Below are 20,958 nucleotides of genomic sequence, written 5' to 3' on the forward strand. Positions count from 1 at the left end.
TTCCCCTTTCTCTTTCCCAATTAAGAGAAAAAAAAGGAAAGGGAGGAGGTGAATCCACTGAGAAATAATTTGGAGTTGGTTTGGAAGTAGAGAGGTAAAAATTTTCTTTAAACATTATATATATATGTGTATATGTAACAGTTACAGGAAGGGTTCACAAGGGTAAGGAACAAGGATGGATGGGGAAAATATTTATACAAAACCAGTCCTGTGGAGTCCCTTGAAGAAGCCTGGATGTAGCAAGGAGAAGGAGGACCAGGCCTGACCATGTGGAACCAGGAAGCCAGCAGCTACTGTCTTTCATCCCCATGAGGCAGGAGCAAAAGAGAGCAAATGGCTGCAGGGTCTTCCTTTTCATAGGCTTGCTGGACAGGGAGGGGGAGTGGAACAGACTAACTCAGTTTCCCAGGGGAAAACCCCCTCCAGGGAGGGCAAAGCTCTCACAAGCCCTCCCCCCCTGCTTTCAGGATGGGTGTAACTCATCACACCTGGGCTGGTGGGCAGCATCCCTGCCCATGGCAGGGGGTTGGAACTGGATGGTCTTTAAGGTCCCTTCTAACCCAGCTCATTCTATGATTATCTTCATCATCCCTTTGAGGTCTTTCTGGTCCTTTGGAGCTCCTCTCCAGCCCCCTTTATCCTGGGCCACTCCAAGAGTTTTATTTGCCTGCAGCGATGCTTTATTTGTCCCACTTGGAAAAGCACAAAATACAGCCCCAAGCCTGGAGGTGGAACTGAGCTTTTGCCCCTCTCATCAGAAAATGTGGCAAGGGAAGGTGGAGCTCAGTGCTGGTGTGGGCAGGAGCTGGGCTGAGGGCTGTGTGTGGTTTTGTCTCCGCAGCCTGAAGGACGAGCAGCCGGTGCGGTGTGGGCAGTACGATGGGCTGGTGGAGCTGGCCACCATCTGTGCCCTCTGCAACGACTCCTCCCTGGACTACAACGAGGTGTGGGGGACACCAGGGCTGGGGAGGAGGTTTGTCCCTGGCTTCAGCCCATCCCAGGGTGATGCTCTGGGAGCTGGGCTGGGGCAGTGGGTGCCAGCATCTTCAGTCAGAGTGGCAGGTAGAGGACGTGCTGTAAAGCTTCAGCTCCCTCTTTGTTCTGCCCTCTAGTCCAAAAAAGTCTATGAGAAGGTGGGAGAAGCCACAGAGACAGCCCTGACCTGCCTGGTGGAGAAGATGAACGTCTTCAACACCGACACCAGCCAGCTCAGCAAGGTGGAGAGGGCCAACGCCTGCAACACGGTGAGCGGGGGAGGAGGAGGAGGGCTGTGGCACAGCTGTTGTTGGAGCAGTAACCACGGCAAGGCTCTGAGGGACTCATCTGCCACAGGGATGCAGTGCCCTGGCCTGCAGGGGGCTGGGCTGTCTGGGGAGCAGAGCAGTGGCCCCGGAGGGCTGATGCTGGCACCACAGGGACTGACCTGGGTCTGGATGTTGGGAAATGTTTCTTTGCTGAGAGGGTTCCCAAGCATTGGAATGGTCTGCCCAGGGCAGTGCTGGAGTCACCAGCCCTGGGGCAGTTCAGCAGTGTTTGGACCTGGTGCTTAGGGTTCAGTGGCAACCTTGACTGGATGAGGTCTCTTCCACCCAAAGACATTCTGTGGTTCTGTGGCTACATGGAACTTGAGACTGGGTGATAGCTGGGCTCAAACTCAGCCAGGAGACCCTCTCAGTAGTGACCAGAGCTCTGGCAGCAGATGAGGAGCTCTGGAATTCTGTAGCTCTGCAGCACACCTTTAGGTGCCCAGTTTACAGGGAGCAGCTGTCCTCCATAGCATGGACCCAGCCTTGTCCTGCAGAGCTGTACCTGCCTGGACAAGGCTGGCTCTGTGGAAACATCTCTTTCTGATGGGAAAATATTCCATGATGGCTGTCCCCCAGCTCCTGGCCTCCTGTAGGTCAGGTCTGGATCTACTCACTTTTGGAATCATGCTGTTAGGTCTCACAATGTCTTTGCTTGCCCAACAGAAGGACTCACTGTCCTCACTTCCCAGCTGTGTCCAAGTAGACCATGATAAGTCCCCTGACTGCTTTCTGATAAGGGAATTTCCCAGCTGTCCATCAGCCCAGCAGCAGCCTCCTTACATGTGCCCATCACTGACCTCCTGTGATGCTAGGCTGGGCTTGCTCACTGGAGCTCTCTTGCTGTTGTGGGACAAAATCCCCTTCCTTGGTGTTTCTTGACAGGGTTTCTTCACTGCTGCTTGATTTTGCTCCCAGCACTTCGAAACCTTCCGTGGGAGTTTGAGCTCCCATAGACTGATGGAATAGTTTTGGTTGGAAAAGACCTTTAAGAACATCCAGTCCTTAAGTCTGCCAAGGCTGGTGCTAAACCATGACCCTCAACACCACATCTCTGCAGCTTTTAAACACCTCCATGTATGGGTATGCAGCCACCTCCCTGGGCAGCCTGTGCCAGGCTTTGAGAACCCTTTCAGTGAAGAATTTTCTTCTAATGTCCAACCTAAAGCCCCCCAGGGTAAACTTGAGACCACTTCCTCTAATCTTTGTTCTTTGGGAAAAGAGAACAACCCTCACCTGGCTGCAGCCTCCTCTCAGGGAGCTGCAGAGAGCAAAGAGGTCTCCCTCAGCCTCCTCCTCTCCACACCAAACACCCCCAGCTCCCTCAGCTGCTCCTCCCCAGCCCTGTTCTCTAGACCCTTCCCCAGCTCTGTTGCCCTTCTCTGGACCTGCTTCAGCTCTCAGTGTCCTTCCTGGAGTGAGAAGCCCAAAACTGAACCCAGTTCAGTGTGGCCTCCCCAGAGCTGAGCTCAGGAGGACAATCCCTGCCCTGCTGCTGCTGCCGCCCAAACCACTGCTGATCCAGGCCTGGATGGTGGTGGCCAATGGCATCCTGGGCTGCATCAAAAGAAATGTGGCCAGCAGACTGAGAGCTGATTTTCCCCTATGCTCTGTTCTGCTGAGACCTCACCTGGAACACTGTGTCCAGCTATGGAGCCCTCAACACCAAAGACATGTACCTACTGGAGTTGGTCTGGAGGAGGCCACAAAGATGATCAGAGAGCTGGAGAACTCTGAGAGATCTGGGTCTGTTCAGCCTGGAGAGGAGAAGGCTCCAGGGAGACTTTACAGCAGCCTTCCAGTACCTGAAATGGCTCCAAGTGAACTGGGGAGGGACTTTTTGCAAGGACTGAGAGTGCAGGACTAGGGACAATGGCTTTGAGCTGGGAGAGAGGAGAGATTGAGACTGGAGATGAGGCAGAAATTCCTCAGAGCGAGGGTGGGGAGACACTGGCACAGGGTGCCCAGGGAGGCTGTGGGTGCCCCTTCTGTGGAGCTGTTCGGGGTCAGGCTTGATGGGGACCTGAGCAACCTGCTCTGGTTGGAGGAGTCCCTGCTGACTGCAGGGGGCTTTAAGGTCCCTTCCAAGCTGATGCACTCTGTGCTTCTATGATTCTGTGATCACCAGCGTTGTGTCACCTGGGCAGGGCTGTCAGACAAGGCAGAGAACCCTGGCTGCTGTGCCCCTGCTGTGCCCAGCTGAGCCCCAGGCTGTCCCACAGGTGATCAAGCAGCTGATGAGGAAGGAGTGCACGCTGGAGTTCTCCCGCGACCGCAAGTCCATGTCCGTGTACTGCACCCCCACCGGGCCCAGCCACAGCGCCACCGGCAGCAAGATGTTCGTCAAGGTAGGGCAGAAGCTCCTCAGAACCCTGCAGGATCCTCCTTCCCTGCTGCTCAGCCCAGCAGGACGTGGCCTGTAGTGGAGTGGGGGGTGACGATTTGGAGGGTGTCTCCTCCCTTAGGTGGTCCAGGAGCAGGAGCTGAGTCTTTGCAGGGTTAAAAACCAGGATTCAAATGATTTAGGAGGAAAAGGTGCTGAGTGTGTGGTGCTGGGGCCACAGGAGAGCTGCTCCAGTGCACAGCTTCAGCACTTGGCTTTGTTAAAGGCTTGGACCTTCTGGACACTAGGAATGCCCAAAGGGTGATGTCCAGCTTCCCACTGTAACCAGAAATAAGAGTGGTTTAAAGGGCATTTTCTTCCCAAGAGAAGAGCTGCAGTAGGCATTTGCCCACTGCTGCCTCTGGGAACACTTGGATGTTGATGTTCCCACTGGGAGATCTTCTGGGTGGGTGAACTCTGTCCTCCAGGTCAGGTCGGGACCCCTGGAGCCACCACGTCTGTGGCCCAGGCAGCAGTTTTAAGAGGAAGCAGGAGAAGGATTGCAAGTTTGATACGAAAATAGCAACCTCAGGAGTCCTTTGTAAGGTCAGAGCACCGGGTGAGATGCCAGGGTGCTGGAGGACGTTTGCCTGGGTCACAAAGCAGCTGCCAAGCATCCCACGTGCTCTCAGCACAGCTTCACAGCCTGGGTCCCCTCCAGCTCTGGGAGGGAGGGATCTGCTCTGTGGGATTCTCAAGCAGCTGTGCAGGCTGGCAGGAGGCAGAGGGAGCCTCCACTGTCTGGCATCTCGCAGGGGTTTGTCCCTTCTGCCGTGTGGGATCTCGCAGGGGCTTGTCCTTCCCAAGCACAGTCCCCGCAGGCTCGGCCCCAGGCTGCCATCTAGTGCGCTGTGCCGCCACGCTGGGCTGTGTGTGCTGGAGCTCTGGGGAGGTTCCCTTCTCCTTTGCCCGGCCTTGATGCCCTCGGTCCCTCCTGCCACCTGCTCGGGTGCTGGCAAGAGGTGCTCGTCCTCCAGGTCCATTCTATTCTCCTCCCCAGGGCGCCCCAGAGAGCGTGATTGAGCGCTGCACCCACGTCCGCGTGGGCACTGCCAAGGTGCCGCTGACGGCGGCGGTGCGGGAGAAGATCCTGGGCAGGATCCGGGACTGGGGCATGGGCATCGATACCCTGCGCTGCCTGGCACTGGCCACCCACGACTCGCCTGCCCACAGGGACACCCTGCAGCTGCACGACTCTGCTGCCTTCATCCGCTACGAGGTAAGGCAGGCGCCTGAGCCGGCAGCCTTCTCCCGCAGCTTGTCGCCTTATTCCCAGAGCTTTCAGTGGTAGAATCACAGAATGGTTTAGCTCAGAAGGGACCTCAGAGATCATCTACTTCAACCCTCTGCCGTGAGCAGGGATGCCTCTTGACTAGCCCAGATTGCTCAAGGCCTTAGCCATCTTGGCATAGAATACCCCCAGTGGGGAGGCAGCCACAGCCTCTAGTTTCTTGTAGGCAGTGCAATGGCTGAACTCCACCACCTGCAAACCCTGGTGCAGAGATTCATCTTGGTCCCAAAGGCGACAGCCTGATCCCACTGGGCATCCATCCACATAGGGTGACCACTGAGAGGGATCTGGGGCCACCAATAGGGATGGGGAAGAAGAGAAGGAAGTGAAAAGGCCTGGGAAGCAGGGGAGGGAACAGGAGCATCCCAGTGTGTTGGAGCTACAGGGAGGACTCTCCTAGGAGGTTTGCTCTGAAAAGCTCCGTAGGATCATAGAGTTGTTTGGGTTGGGAAACCCCTCCAAGATCATTGAGTCCAACTGTCAATCTAAGACCACCATGGCCACTAAACCCTGTCCCCAAGTGCCACAGCCACAGGTTTCTTGAACGCCTCCAGGGATGGGACTCCACCACCTCCCTGGGCAGCCTGTGCCAGTGCCCATGGATGGTGTTGCAGGGGGAGGGGCGCAGCTGCGTGCCAGGAGTTAAGGCAGGCCCGGGGCTGCCCCCTCCCCAGAACAACCTGACCTTCGTGGGCTGCGTGGGGATGCTGGACCCCCCGCGCCGGGAGGTGGCCTCGTCGGTGGCGATGTGCCGCAAGGCCGGCATCCGCGTCATCATGATCACCGGCGACAACAAGGGCACGGCCGTGGCCATCTGCCGCCGCGTCGGCATCTTCTCGGAGGCCGAGGATGTGGCGGGCAAGGCCTACACGGGCCGGGAGTTTGACGAGCTGCCCCCCGAGGCGCAGCGCCAGGCCTGCCGCCGTGCCCGCTGCTTTGCCCGCGTGGAGCCCGCGCACAAGTCGCGCATCGTCGAGTACCTGCAGTCCTTCCACGAGATCACCGCCATGGTGAGTCCCTGCCCCCGGCCCCGGCCCCGCGCCGCCGCCCCCAGCCCCTCTAACCGCAGCCTGCCGCAGACAGGCGACGGCGTCAACGATGCCCCGGCCCTGAAGAAGGCTGAGATCGGCATCGCCATGGGGTCGGGCACGGCCGTGGCCAAGTCTGCCGCCGAGATGGTGCTCTCTGACGACAACTTCTCCACCATCGTGTCGGCCGTGGAGGAGGGCAGGGCCATCTACAGCAACATGAAGCAGTTCATTCGCTACCTCATCTCCTCCAACGTCGGGGAGGTCGTCTGGTGAGTGGCCCCACGCTGGGCACCGCGTTGTGGGGGCATCCCTTGGAGCAGGCCAGCCACGGTCCTGCTCGTGTCCCCCGGCAGTATGCAGTGCCCAAAGCTGTCACCCCAGGTACCAAAGAGAGCAGCTCTGCCCCGCCTCCCGCCCCAGGGACAGGGCTGTCGTGATGCCACCAGGGGTGTTGGGTGAATGCTCCGTCTGCTTAGAAGTGTGGAATCATCTTGGTTGGAAGAGACCTTGGAGGTCATCCAGTGCAACCATCAACCCAGCACTGCCAGGTCACCACCAAACCATGTCCCACCACATCTCCATGGCTTTGGAACCCCTTCAGGGAGGGGGACTCCACCACTGCCCCAGGCAGGCTGGGCCAGGCCTTGACAGATGCTTTGGGGAAGAAATTTTCCTTCATGTCATGGAATCACAGAACTGTCAGGGCTGGAAGGGACCTCAAGGATCATCCCGTTCCAAGCCCCCTGCCATGGGCAGGGACACCTCACACTACAGCAGGTTGCTAACAGCCACATCCAGCCTGACCTTAAACACCTCCACGGATGAGGCTTCCACCACCTCCCTGGGCAGCCTGTGCCAGGCTCTCACCATCCTCCTGGGGAACAACTTCTTCCTCACATCCAATCTGAATCTACCCATTTCTAGTTTTGCTTCACACCCCCAGTCCTATCCCTCCCTGACACCCTCAAAAGTTCCTCCCCAGCTTTCTTGTAGCTCCCTTCAGATACTGTCTAACCTGAACCTCCCATCGGACAACTTGAGGCCATTTCCTGTTGCCCTCTTGCTTGTCCCTTGGGAGCAGAACCCAGCCCCCACCTGGCTCCAGCCTCCTCTCAGGGAGCTGTAGAGAGCAAGGAGGTCTCCCTCAGCCTCCTCCAGGCTCAACACATCCAGCTCCCTCAGCTGCTCCCCTCCAGCCCTGTTCTCCAGACCCTTCCCCAGCTCTGTTGCCCTTCTCTGGCCCTGCTCCAGCTCCTCAGTGTCCTTCTTGGAGTGAGTACCCAAATTTCAGCCCTTGACAGTGTCTCAAGCAGTGCAGGTGTTTGTGCTCAGTCTGTTGTCACCAACTCACACTACCACTTTGCATCCACTCCTGGCCAGCTCTGCCTGTCCCTGCCCACCCCTCCCAGTGCTTTCCTCAGCCACACCCTGGGGTCTCTTGGGCTTCCCTTGCCTTTCAGCAGGGGTCTTTGGGCTGGGAACAGGAAGCTCTGTGGCCCTGGGGACATCATCTGTTGGGTTTTGGCTGCAAACAAATTTAGAATAGAATAGAATAGAATAGAATAGAATAGAATAGAATTAACCAGGTTGGAAAAGACCTTTGAAATCATCAAGTCCAACCTATCACCCAGCACCATCTAATCAACTAAACCATGGCACCAAGCACCTCATCCAGTCTCTTCTTAAACACCTCCAGTGATGATGACTCCACCACCTCCCTGGGCAGCACATCCCAATGGCCAATTACTCTTTCTATGAAGAATTTCTTCCTCACCTCCAGCCTAAACCTCCCCTGGCACAGCTTGAGACTGTGTCCTCTTGTTCTGATGCTGGTTGCCTGGCTACAACCTCTCTTCAGGTAGTTGTAGAGAGCAAGAAGGTCTCCCCTGAGCCTCCAACAGAAACAAACTTTAGCTGCAAAATTGGATGGCCTTTGGATCCTTACTCAGGGTCTGGGGGTTCATCTGCAGGACTTTGGGCAGCTGGGTGTGGGGATCTGGAGCAGCTGCTTGCTCCCCTCTGGCTTGACACAGGCACTTCATCGGCCACCTCAGAGCTCATTCTGACTTCAGCATCTCTGGTTCCTTTCTCCACAGCATCTTCCTGACAGCAATCCTGGGCTTGCCTGAGGCCCTCATCCCTGTGCAGCTGCTGTGGGTGAACCTGGTGACAGATGGGCTGCCAGCCACCGCGCTGGGCTTCAACCCCCCGGACCTGGACATCATGGACAAGCTGCCCCGCAACCCGCGGGAGCCCCTCATCAGCGGATGGCTCTTCTTCCGCTACCTGGCCATCGGCGGTGAGCCCCCAGGGCACGGCTGGGCAGAGCCCGAGGCTGGGCATGGGCTGCCATGGGGGCATACCCTTGCTGCATGCTGGGGGTAAGGGTTTCTCTCTTGGCTGTAGTGTACGTGGGCCTGGCCACAGTGGGCGCAGCGACCTGGTGGTTCTTGTATGACGGCGATGGACCACAGGTCTCCTTCCATCAGCTGGTGAGTCAGGAGGGGAAGGGGCCAGTGCCTTGAGTAGGTGGCTGAGGGCATGGCTCAGGCATTGAGGTCTTCCCTCTGCCTTTTTTCTGTACTTACTGGAGCACTCCCAAATTTCTGGTAGAAAAGCCCTCAACTGGTGGTCTCTCGTGAGACTCTCCCTCAGGCTCCTGTTTCCAGCCTTGCTTCTGCAAGTAACCAACTTGATCCAAAGGTGCTGAGAGTAGCTTCTGAGCCTGAAGCCTTCTTGGGAGGGATCCAGTGTAGATCTGAACAAGGTGGTGGGGAAGCAGGTGCCATCACACTCCAGTGTCACATGTAGTGGAAGGTGAATTTTTCATGGAGACACCTCCCCATCTGCACAGGACCATCTCTAGGCCAGCATCCAACCACAAGCCCAAAGCCCCAGCCCCTGCTGAAGCTGGGTCCGTTTGGACAGTTTCAGCAGCTGCTCTGACTGTGAGGTGTTTCACAGCATCCCTAAGAGTCAAGCTCCACCATGTGGGCACCTTCCAGTAGACCAGGTCATTCAAGGCCAGGCTGGACAAGGCCCTGAGCTACTTGGTCTAGTGGAAGGTGTCCTGGCCCATGGCAGGGGCTCGGAACTGGATGATCTTTAGGCTTCCATTCTGTGACTCTCTGTGGCCCCCACCCAGTCGACTCTTCCTCCTCTCTCCTGCCCTGCTGCTCTGCTGGGCATTTACCAGCGGTTTCCTGTGCCGACAGAGGAACTTCATGAGGTGCACCGAGGACAACCCCATCTTTGAGGGGGTGGACTGCGAGATCTTCGAGTCGCGGTACCCCACCACGATGGCTCTGTCTGTGCTGGTGACCATCGAGATGTGCAACGCTCTCAACAGGTGAGGAGGCCAAGGGGCTGCTCCGTAGGCTTTCTGCAGGACCCAGTTTGTGCAGGGCCTCCTGGAACAGCTCTTGGTGGGCTGAGAGCTTTGCTTTGACTCAGTAGAACATCTGGAGCATCCTCTCAGAGGACTGCTGGGTGTGCTGGGAACAGACCCCTGCAGGCCAGGGTGCTGCAGTGCGCAGAGGCGGAGGAAGGGCTGGACCTGCCCTGGCTGGCGTGTGGCTGGTGGCGCTGAGAGGGGTGTCCAGATCCACGTCATGGCCAAGCCTGAAGCCAGACAGTCTGGAAGAGAAGGGCTGTGGGGTACAGCCTTGGAGAGCTGAGCCCCACCTCGGGCAGGCATGAGGAGCAGAGGCTGCCTGGGGCTCAGGCTGTGCCCTCCCTTCTGCAGCGTCTCTGAGAACCAGTCGCTGCTGCGGATGCCGCCGTGGCTCAACGTCTGGCTGCTGGGGGCCATCATCGTGTCCATGGCTCTGCACTTCCTCATCCTCTACGTCAAGCCCATGCCTGTGAGTACCTTCTGCCACCTCTGCTCACAGCTCAGGGGCCTCCTCCTGTGGGTGTGGACACAGTCCCTGGAACAGTCTTCGGATCTGGAAGCTCCTGGAGTGGCTGTCCCCAGCACGTGCCCTCAGGACTAGGTCCTGTGACTTGAACCAATGTGGGGACCAGGAGACAGCCTTCCCCAGAAAGGCTGAGGGACCTGGGGCTTTTTAGCCTCAAGAGAGAAGACTGAGGGTGGAACTTCTCCATTCTTCTGAATTCCTCAAGGGTGGGTGGCAGGAGGATGGGACCAGGAGGCGTTTTTCAGTGGTACCCAGCGGCAGTGGCACTTGTGAGCCCATGCAGCCCTAGCTCTCACTTTCCTCCTCTGCAGGAGAGATGAAGGATGTTTGGTTTCACTCATCTTGGCCAAGAGCCACCTTGGGATCATGACAGACCTTGAAGAGATCCTCTTCTTTGGGCTACCTGGATCCTCCCTCCTTGTGCCTGGGATGTGACCCTTTCTCAGCCTGTGCCACACAAGAACCTGACCTTTAAGTAACCCTCCTATCTGCTTCCTAACTGACGTGTCCAATCCTTTCCACCCTGCAGCTCATCTTCCAGGTAACACCTCTGAGCTGGCCACAGTGGGTGGTTGTAATGAAGATCTCCCTGCCTGTTATCCTGCTGGATGAAGGACTGAAGTACCTATCCCGCAACCATCTGGATGGTGAGCGCGGTCTGGCCCCCTGAGCGCGGTCTGCCCCCTGAGCGCGGTCTGCTTCATGCTTGGTTGCATTTGTCCTTGGGGGTTCATAGTGGCTTCACAGACACCTCACTCAACCTCTCCTCTCATGTGGTGTCACTGTGTTCATCCCCCTTTTACAGTGAAAAAGGGGCTTTTTCTCCTATCCCTTCCTCCCCAGAAGCTATTCCCACAGTTGGTACTTAGATCTGCTTAGGTACTTAGATCCCTTAGGAGCTGGAGCAGTAGACAAACATGCCTCATGTTCTTCCAGCTGCTCTTGAACCTCTGGGAAATGGATCCCTTCTCTTACAAAACAAAACAAATCAAACACTGCTCCCTAAGCCTCCTTTTTCCTCCTCAGTCCTCCTCTCTTCCACCCCTCCATATCCCTGCTGATCTTTTGTCTGCTGCTGATGAGATCTGAACACCTTGTAGCCTGGAAGGCACTCATGGCTTGGGTGGGTGAATGTTCTGCTGGGTTGAAAACTGGCTGATGGCACAGCTCAAAGAGTGGTGGCAATGGAGCTGGCTCCAGCTGCTGGTCAGGCACCAGTGTTGCTCCCCAGGGCTCTGCACTGGGACTGGTTCTGTTTAATAACTTCATCAATGATCTGGACAAGGGGTTCGAGGCACCTTCAGCCAGTTTGCAGAGGGCAGCAAGTTGGGTGGGAGATACGATCTGGACAGGTGGGATCGATGGGCCAAGGCCAATGGCATGAGGGTCTAGTGGCTCCTGCACCTGGGTCAAAGCAACCCCGTTAATGCTCCAGGCTTGGGGCAGAGTGGCTGGAAACTGCCTGGTAGAAAAAAACCTGGGGTGCTGTTCAACAGCAGCTGAAGATGAGCCAGGGGGTGCCCAGGTGGGCATGAAGGCCTCCAGCATCCAGGCCTGGATCAGCAATGGTGTGGGCAGCAGGAGCAGGGCAGTAATTACCCCTCTGCTCTCAGCCCTGGTAAGGCCACAGCTCAAATTCTGGGTTCAGTTCTGGGCCCTCACTCCAAGAAGGACACTGAGGAACTGGAACAGGTCCAGAGAAGGGCAACAAAGATGGGGAAGGGTCTGGAGAACAGGGCTGGGGAGGAGCAGCTGAAGGTCCTGGGGATGTTTACTGTCGAGGAGGCTGAGGGAGACCTCATTGCTCTCTACAGCTCCCTGAGAGGAGGCTGGAGCCAGATGGGGGTTTGGCTCTTCTCCCAAGGAACAACTGATAAGGTGAGAAGAAATGGCCTCAAGTTTCCCCAGGGGAGCTTTAGGTTGGATGTTAGGAAAAATTTCTTCCCCAAGAGGGTCATCAGGCACTGGCACAGGCTGCCCAGGCAGGTGGTGGAGTCATGATGAGGTTCTTAAGAGCTGTGTAAAGGGTGATGCTAGGTTATGGTTGGACTCAGTGACCTTAAGGTCTTTCCCAGCCTAAATGATCCTGATTCTATGATTCCTGCCTGCTCACCTTGCTGATGGTCCTTCTTGCATGGCTCTAGCTCATCCCTTTCCCTATGTCCTTCCAATACCTGAGGGGATCCTTCAGAAAGGCTGGGGAGGGGCTTTTCATCAGGGTGTCTGGAGACAGAACAAGGGGGAATGGTTTGAAGCTGAGGCAGAGCAGGGTTGGACTGGAGCTGAGGAAGAAGTTCCTCAGTGGGAGGGTGGTGAGACTGGAACAGGCTGCCCAGGGAGGCTGTGGCTACCTCCTCCCTGGAGGTGTTCAAGGTCAGGTTGGATGAGGCCTTGGGCAACCAAGTATAGTTGAGAGATGTCCCTGCCCATGGCAGGGAGGTTGGAGGAGATGATCTCTGAGGTCCCTTCCAGCCTGAGCCATTCTATGCTTCTGTGATTCCTCACCCAAGGACCAGCATCCTCCTCATGCTGGCTGAGCTGCTGTGGCTCCAGCTGGGCCAGCTCTGCGCAGACAAGATCCCCTCAAGGATCAACTCAGGATCTCTTGATAACAAGCCCAGGGAACTGCTTTGCTTCTGACCCCTCACCACGGTTCTTCCTCTCTTTCTTCCCTGTGTTTCAGGAGAAGAGGACAAGAAGTGAAGGGCCCTGAGGAGCTGCTGCTGCCAGGCTGCGCCCTGGCGACTCGCCCTGGAGCCTTGCATGCTGCCCATGCAGCGGCGCAGGACATGCATGTGTCCCACCAGCAGAGCCAGGGCACCTCGCCCACAAGGACAACCCTGATCTTGTTTTGTTTTGTAGCTTTCTTCTTCCTGTACATGAGCAGTGCAATCTGGAGAGCTGGCAGAGGCCTGGGGCACAGCTCTGGGTGCCTGGCTCCTGGCCATGCTGTTCCCTGGGCATCTCTTCCTGCCAAATTTCAGCCCTCTGTGCAGTTTTCACCCTGCCTGGGTGAGCTCTGGCAGGGTGTCCTCCTGGGACACCATGGCAAAGAGCTGGGATTTGGGTGATTGCCTGAGTGCAGGCAGGAGGCTGCATCCCACAGCAGGGTGGGATGGAGCTCCTGGGGCTGGGCAGGGCTTGGTGGTGGGTGAGGGCAGGGGAGGGAGGTGAAGGGGCCGTGGGTTGGGGTTGCTGACCCTCAATGATGCCCCTGGGCACATGGCTGTGGCTACTGTGCTGGGTGGCCACAGTGTCTGTGGCAGCTGCAGACACCTGCCCAGGGTGAGCAGCGGTGGTGTGGGCTGTGCTGAGAGGTGTTTGTTGAGGCTGGGTGAGTGTGGTGGAAGGTGAAGCTCTCCTTATTTATCACACTGTCCTCTGTGGTCCCTGTGTTGTGGAAAGCCCCACACTTGCTCAGGCTCCTCCAACACCAAAGCATGACTTAGTCTTCTCTGTTCTCTGTCTGCTGTCTTCTTGGATCCCTTCTGCACTATTTAAGCTGTAGCCCTCTTCCTTGTTGGGGCAACCATTTAAGCAGAGCATGGCAGTGACCATTCCTCGTGGCTCCTGCTCCCTCCTAGTCACACTTCGATCCCTCAGCTGATCTTTAACTAGCAAGAGTAGAGCTTAAGTCAGTCCTTAGGAGCATGTCCATGAGTTGATGTCTTCTGCTTTGGAGGACACCGCTGTCTTGCACAGGGCATCCTTGTGATCCACCTCTGAGATGGGCATGGATGTATGCTGGCACCAGATGTTGTCCTCTCCGTCAGCAGTGTCTGTCACGGCCTCCCTTTGTGTATGGCACCAAACCTTTTGGGATTTTTCCACAGCAGAGGTGCCCCAGGCTGCAGGGAGTTTGTGGTTGGATTTTGGGATCCAGTCCATTGATCTTTCTCCAGCCCTCCAAATCCTCCCTCCTGTTTCCCTCGCATTCCCCTGTGATCCATCCTGGTGACACTGACTTAGCCAGACTCAATGTCCTTCCTTTCTCTTAAATTCCAGCCAGTAGAGCCAGGGGGTTGAGCACTTTGCTCCTTTTCTGTTGGGTGTTGTCTTCTACGTCTTTGCCTCTTCGAAGCTTCCAATGCTTTTGTTTCTCCTGGGCCAGAGCCACTCTTCCTGTGTACCACAGGTGCCAGATGCCATCCCTCCTTGGTTTTTCCCATCACCAGCACTGAAGATGAGCAGAGCCCCCAGAGCCATGGGAATGTACAGAGTTGTTATACTACTGAGCTGATGTGCCTGTACAGACAGCCCCTGCATGAGATGTTGTTGCTGTATTTAATATCTAATTATTCCAGGAATTTTCATATGGAGCTCTTTCCAAAAGACCTTTCCAGATACTCTGTGGTTAGAGGATTGTTGCTGATTCTATTGGGGGTTTTAATTTTGGGACCCTTGGTCTTGCAGATGTTTTATCTCTCAAAGGTGTTCATGGATTTCATTGATCCCATGGGACACACAGTTCCTCTTTAAAGATTTCTGCCATGGATGAGACTCACCCTGGTGCAGAGGACCATGGTATGACCCAGGTACTGCTTCAGCCTTCAAAGGAAGGCTTCACTTAATGCTGTAGATGGGGGAGCTGCCCTTCCCCCAAAGGGTGGATTTCACCTTATTGTAGTACAGAGCATCTCCAGCTCTCTGGGCAGGGAAAGAAGCAGTGGGCATTTAACCCAGTACCACCAGCTGGGTGACTTCAGGGAAGATTGCTTCTGTGTTTTCCTGAGGCTGAAAACCAGTTTGGAAGAGGCTGGACCATATTCAGAGCATCCCAGCTCTGTTCATAGGCTCCAGCAGAGCTTTCAGCTGCAGAGGGACTTTCCATGAGGGTGTCTAGAGACCAGCCAAGGGAGATTGGTTTGGAGCTGAGGCAGAGCAAGATTAGACTGGAGCTGAGGACGAAGTTCTTCAGTAGGAGGGTGGTGAGACTCTGGAACAGGCTCTCCAGGGAGGCTGTTGAATACCTCCCTGGAGGTATTCAAGGCCAGGCTGGGTGAGGCCTTGAGCAGCCAAGTGCAGTTGAGAGATGCCCCTGGCCATGGCAGGGGGTTGGAGTAGGTGATTTCTGAGGTCCCTTGCAACCTGAGCTGTTCTGTGATGCTGTGGTGGCCTTGGTCCATTGTGCCTGTGGGGACCTGTGTGCCCACCCACTCCACATTGCAGACCCCCAGTCACACTGCTCTCCCTGGGCAGAGGATCTGGTGTAGATTGATTTTATCTAAACAGAGAATCAGAGAATCATTAAGGTTGGAAATGACCTCTGAGATCATCCACTCCACCCACCAACCCAGCACCACCATGGCCACCAAACCATGGCCCCAAGTGCCATGGTCACAGCTTTCTTGAGCACCTGCAGGGATGGGGACTCCACCTGGGCAGCCTGGGCCAAGGCCTGATGATCTGTAGGTGTGTGGAGGAGTTTCTGGTGTAAAGGTCCCACAGATGAGCACAGATGCTGGATGGGAGTCTCTGTAAGGAGACCTGAAAGGAAAAACAAAACCCCAAGGGTTGAGGAAGCCACCAAACTTTAACTGGCCTTTAAATTCCTGCTGGTGATTTTTGCTCAGTCCCACCTGGCAGCAGAGAGGTGGAGCTGGTGGAACCAAGCATCCTTCTGACCTCACCAGCAGAATGACAGTTTGAGGAGGTGCTGAGCTAGAGATGCCAAGCTGCTGGCAAGGGAGGTGCCACAAGCTGTGCTACCAGTCAAGCAGTGAGTTACCAACCCCCAGGTGATCATGGACAGAAGCTGGAGCTGTGTCCCCACCGAAGGCTTCTTCCTTCCAGCAGCAGCAAAACCCATTTGTGTTGTGAGGTTGAGATCCACCTAGCAGACAGCACAGGGAGCCAGCACTAAGGCTGCCTGCAGCATCAGGGAGTGTTGGAACCTGCCCCCCCTGCCTGGGAGGGACACATCTGAACCCACATGCCCCTCTTGTCCTTTGATCACTTGGAGTGCAGGTTTCACTCCATGGTTTGTGAAGGCTGAGAGTTAAAATATTTCAGTGGAGCAGGCAAGTCTCTGCAGGTTGAGTTACTTTCCCTCCCTGCTTGGGGGAAGGGTCAGCACAGTGATCCACGTGTGCCACCAGCAGCAGGCTGGCTGCTTTCCAGGCTGGAGCATGTCCTGGTGCAAGCCTGGAGGTCCCAGCACCAAAACCATCACTTTGGGATTGGGTCAGGTGCCTCTCTGAGCATCCAACCATGCAGTGCAAAGGAGATGGGCACTGCATGGCTCTTCTGACTCAGCAGCTTGTTGAAAATGCAGGAAAGCCTCTGAGATCCTTGGGTTCTGGACAACACAGGTGAGGAATCATTTCCTTTCCAGCTTTATGTTGGTGGTGCTGCCTGGTGTGTTCAGAGGTTTGGAATGAAACTCAGCTCTGTCCAACAAGGCCTTCAGCATCACTGGGCTGCTGTGGTAGACCCTCTGCATGCAGGGAAGCAGTGAGGCGATGCACGGTGGAGGACATGCTGGGGTGGCAGCAGAGCTTCTCTGTAAGCACTTCATGCCCTTCCTCAGGGCCAGGCACTGTGCTGTGCTACAGCCAAGGCTGGAAGGCAAGGCTCCTGTGTCCCTGGAGCAAGCACTGGGGGGCAGCTTTGGGCAGGGGCTGTGGAAAGCCTTTTGTGCTGTTTTGGGATGTCCTGGAGTTGTGGCCAGTTGCAGGGTGAGGTCTTCCCCCTGCAGTGTGTGATCCTGTTGGGAGGCACATTGGGAGAGGAAAAAGATGCTCTCAGAGCAAAGAAATCCTGCATCTGATGTTCTGTTTCTGTCAGGTGGCCACCATACAGCTCAGGGTCTGGATGAGGTTTTGGGTTTGTGTGTTTGAGACTTTCACACCTTGGAGATGTCTTAAAATGGGCACTGTGCTCCTGGGCAAGCTGCTGTGGGTGCCCTGCTGGAGCAGGGGCTTGGGCTGGGTGATCTCCAGAGGTCCCTTCCAACCTCACCGTGCTGGGGGTCTGGGGTTCTGCCGTGTTCCTGGTGTCAGCCAAGGCTGGGTGGTGCCCCCAGGAGCAGGAGAAGTTAGGAGAAGGAGGGGCTAGGGGACATCATTCCCATAAGGACATCAGATCTGGGACTCTCTGCTCATGCTGTGGAGGGCAGAAGTAGCCAGAGGAGCAACAGGAAAACTCAGCAACAATTTCTGGCCCCTGTAGCTGAGGTTGATGGTGCTGGGGCAGCCAGCAGCTGCTCTGCAGGGGCCTGGCTAACGCTGGCCTGGTTGGTGGGAGCTATTCCCCAGGTTCGGTGACCTTGGCACCATCCCACTCCTGAAACACTCTCAGGAGTCTCCAAGAGAATTGGTAGAGTTGGTCCTAAGGCTTACCCTGATTTTTGGTGCCTACCTGGCATGGCCATCACCTTCTAGCAGTGGTGCCAGAGATTCAAATATCCCTGGTCAGCCCCTCTGGGATTTTTTGCCTCTGCAGCAGTAATCAGAGGAGAGGCAGCCATGGGCTGAGTTTTGGGGATGAAGGAGAGCTTGAATGACACAGATTGGCTTAGGGTTTGAGGAGGAGAGCACAGAGGGTCAATTCTGTTCCCTTTTTGGTGCCATTCAGCTTTGGGGATGAGTGGGCCATTAAATGGACCCAAATCTGTGAGTGCCTGGAGCCAGGGAGACCACCAGCTGGCGTCTGAGCTGGGTAGATCTGGGTGCTGGGGAACCAAGAAGAAGGTGACCATGGAGCTGCCAGTGGGTGCCTTTGGTGGGTCCATGCTGGGACCAGGCTGATTCTCTACTGTGTGGTGCTTGGAGAGACAAATCTGGAGATGCAGGAGCTTGGGCTTCGCCTTGAGGGGTCAGGCCTGTGGGGATGGGAGGGGGTCACAGGGGGGCAGAACTGCAAGAAATGAGGTTTCCTATTTTATTACATGAGAGATATTTTTCCACTGCATTACTGCTTCCTGCAGCATTCCCTGGCCAGCTGCACACAGCCAGGTGCACCACGAGGACGTGGGAAGGCTCCTCCTGCTCACATCCATCCCATCTACTCTGGTCACACAATATTGGGCTGATTTGTTTTATACTTATGGAAGTACAGAAATAAAAGCAGTTTTACTGGGTAGCTCTGGGCCTTTCCTTCCTCAGCCTTTGGATTTTATTTATTACTTTGGGAAGGTTTTTTCCTTTTTTTCCCTTTTTTTTCCCCCATCACAGAAGGGTTTGTGCTGGAAGAGACCTCGAAGCTCACCCAGCTCCAAGCCCCTGCCACGGGCAGGAACACCTCCCACCAGCACAGGCTGCTCAAGGCCTCATCCAGCCTGGCCCTGAACACCTCCAGGCAGGAGGCAGCCACAGCCTCCCTGGGCAGCCTGTGCCAGAGTCTCCCCAGCCTCACTGCCATGAAATTCTTCCTCATCTCCAGTCTCCATCTCTCCCCTCCCAGCTCAAAGCCATTGTCTCTCATCCTGGCACTCCCAGCCCTTGTCACAAGTCCCTCCCCAGCTCTCCTGGAGCCCTTCAGGTACTGGAAGGCTGCTCTGAGGTCTCCCTGGAGCCTTCTCTTCTCCAGGCTGAACAGCCCCAGCTCTCCCAGCCTGTGCCCATAGCAGAGGTTCTGCAGCCCTCTGAGCATCTTGGTGGCTTCCTCTAGAGCTCCTACTGCAGGTCCATGTTCCTCCTGTGTTGAGGACTCCAGAGCTGGACCCAGCCCTGCAGGTGAGGTCTCCCCAGAGCAGAGCAGAGGGGCAGGGTCCCTCTGTCCATCTCTGGCCACACTGCTTTGGATGCAGCCCAGGCTGCCATTGGCCTTCTGGGCTGCCAGCGCCCACTGCTGGCATCATTTCCAGCTGATTTGGGGGACATTTGGGAGCCCATGGAGCTGTACCAAGAGCCTGAGGGCATTCTTCAGCCCTAAAAGGAGCTGTGCTCAACCAGATCAGGATTTCTTGTGGGCTTTCAGAGCAGCCAAACTAGAAATGGAGCTGAGTTTGTCTCTGGCATGGGGCAGCAACGGGGAAATGGAAGGAGTGGCACAATCCGAATGTTGGGAATTCTTTCAAGTCCAAGCTCGTTTGCTCTCAGGACAGTAGCATCCTAACAGCAGTGTGGTTTTGACTGGATCCAGGAGCCTCCTCACCTTCTCTCCCCCAGCTGAGGGGGGAGGTTTAGATAAGCCCTGCAGTGCCCTCTGCAAAAAGCAGTGATTAAATAAACCCCAATTAAATCACTTGGCCTCCTCTGAGGGTGGCATGGGGCCTTGGGGCTGTGTCCCCATCTCAGCATCTCCAGGAGCTTTGCCTGTGCTCCTGCTTGGAGCTGAACATCCTTGATGCAGCTGCAGGTGGTGTTTGGAAGCAGATTTGGATCCATGGAACAGCTGCCCACGGTGAGTCAGCTTTTGCTGGGATGTGGCTCCATGTGTCCATGGCCCACACTGTGAGCTGGAGAAAGGTGCTGCACAGGGGACCCCAAACCCTGCCTGACCCACAGGGGGGATGCAAAAGGCTGTGGGGTACCCAGGCCAACACTGATCTTCGGGCAGGGCCCTTGCTTGGCCTCCTCTTTCCAAATGTAGACCTGGCCTCCAGTGTTGGCACATGAGGGTCACCAGCACTATGCTGCTGCACCAGCTCCTGAGGCTGCAGCACTGACTCAGCAGACAGCAGTGGCAGCAAGGTCCCCAGATTCCCTACCTGACACTGCAGCAGTCCCTGGGGACGAGCACCACTGGGACTGTGCATGTCTGAGTCACAGCGTGGTTTGGGTGGGAAGAGACCTTCCAAGGCCATCCAGTCCAACCCCCTGCAGCCAGCAGGGGCATCCCCAACCACAGCAGGTTGCTCACATGCTCTGGAAGTGTTCCAGGGATGGGACATCTGCCACCTCTCTGAGCAACCTGGGCCAGGCTCTCCCTCTCCCTTCTCTCCAGCTGAATCTCCCTCTCTGAGGTCAAACCATCCCCCCTTGTCCTGTCACAACAGAAGAACTCTGTCCCCAGCTTTCTGATCTCCTTTTGAAGCCCTGAAAGGCCGCCAGAAGGTCTCCCTGGAGCCTTCTCCAGGCCAAACAAGCCCAAGTCTCTCAGCCTGGCCTCACAGCAGAGGCAGGGTGCAGGAAGCTGTTACCCCCAAGCAGCCCCAAGGGTCTCTGTCCCCCGCAGTGTTCGGCTGCCTGTTCCCAGCCGGTGCGATGGCCGTGGGGCTGCTGACCCTTGGGTACCCCCAGAAGCATTTGCTGTGGTGCTGCCCAAGCCACCACCCAGGCATTTCCATGGAGATGTTGTCACAGCAACCAGGGTGGCGGTGCCAGCGCCGGGGGTGAGCGGCACCACAAGCCTGTGTGTGCGCCAGGGCGCCGCAGCGCGGGGCGGGCGCGGAGCGGAGCCAGCCCTGCTGGGAAGCAGCGCAGGGAGGGCAGGGAGAAGTTAAAATTGGAAAGCAAGCTGAACATGCTGTTTTGGAGGACCTTGCCTGCTCTCAGCAGCTCAGTTTTTTTCCACCACCCTCCCCATTCCTATGGGCAGCTGAGGAGTGTGAGCTGGTGGGGACAAGGGGACTCCCTGGGGGCCACAGTTTCTGGGCAGAGCCACCAGCCCCCAGGGTCTTCTCTGGTGGCCTCGGCCCCCACAGGTCTCCTTCCCCACCCACCACCATCTTTCACATCTCTGCAGTGCTGCTGTCCCTCCCCAGCCCCAGATCTGCCACGTGCTGCACATTTTTGAGCTGCACTTCAGAGCTCCATGCTGGAGGCTGCCAAGGCTGCTGGGTTGTGCAATGAGCCTCATCCAGCAGTTTTGTTCCTCCCCCCTAGACTCTTGGAAAAGCAACCTCTGAGGGCATGGAAAGCCCCAAGAGCTTTTGTGTTACCACAGCTTTGCTTTCCTGGGTGCTGGTGGGCTCAGGCCCTGTGCAGAGGCTTTCACCATCCCCTTTGTGCCCCTGCAGACCTCCATCCTCCAGGACCATGTCCCAGCTCACAGCAAGGACAAAGTCACATTTCCAGGAGTCTCCCTTGACAATCCTATTCTTTGCATCTTGCTCTTGTCAAGCTCCAGCAGAGGCTGAGTTTGT

The 20,958-nt window shown here is 56.3% G+C and overlaps 1 protein-coding gene across 1 annotated transcript in view; it reads left to right on the top strand.

Annotated features, from left to right (window-relative positions):
• ATP2A3 (ATPase sarcoplasmic/endoplasmic reticulum Ca2+ transporting 3) overlaps positions 1-15,726 on the top strand; it is a 56,189-nt gene extending 40,463 nt beyond the window's left edge. The window contains exons 10-21 of the mRNA XM_009896617.2: positions 842-944; positions 1,113-1,244; positions 3,527-3,652; positions 4,688-4,906; positions 5,653-5,988; positions 6,058-6,278; positions 8,106-8,308; positions 8,416-8,501; positions 9,225-9,358; positions 9,755-9,872; positions 10,459-10,576; positions 12,613-15,726. Coding sequence (XP_009894919.2) covers positions 842-944; positions 1,113-1,244; positions 3,527-3,652; positions 4,688-4,906; positions 5,653-5,988; positions 6,058-6,278; positions 8,106-8,308; positions 8,416-8,501; positions 9,225-9,358; positions 9,755-9,872; positions 10,459-10,576; positions 12,613-12,632 — 1,816 coding nt within the window. The 3' untranslated portion in view covers positions 12,633-15,726. The remainder of the gene's footprint in view (positions 1-841; positions 945-1,112; positions 1,245-3,526; positions 3,653-4,687; positions 4,907-5,652; positions 5,989-6,057; positions 6,279-8,105; positions 8,309-8,415; positions 8,502-9,224; positions 9,359-9,754; positions 9,873-10,458; positions 10,577-12,612) is intronic.
• Positions 15,727-20,958: the final 5,232 nt, after the last annotated feature.

This window comes from Dryobates pubescens, chromosome 13, assembly GCF_014839835.1.
Source record: "Dryobates pubescens isolate bDryPub1 chromosome 13, bDryPub1.pri, whole genome shotgun sequence".
Taxonomy (NCBI): Eukaryota; Metazoa; Chordata; class Aves; order Piciformes; family Picidae; genus Dryobates; species Dryobates pubescens.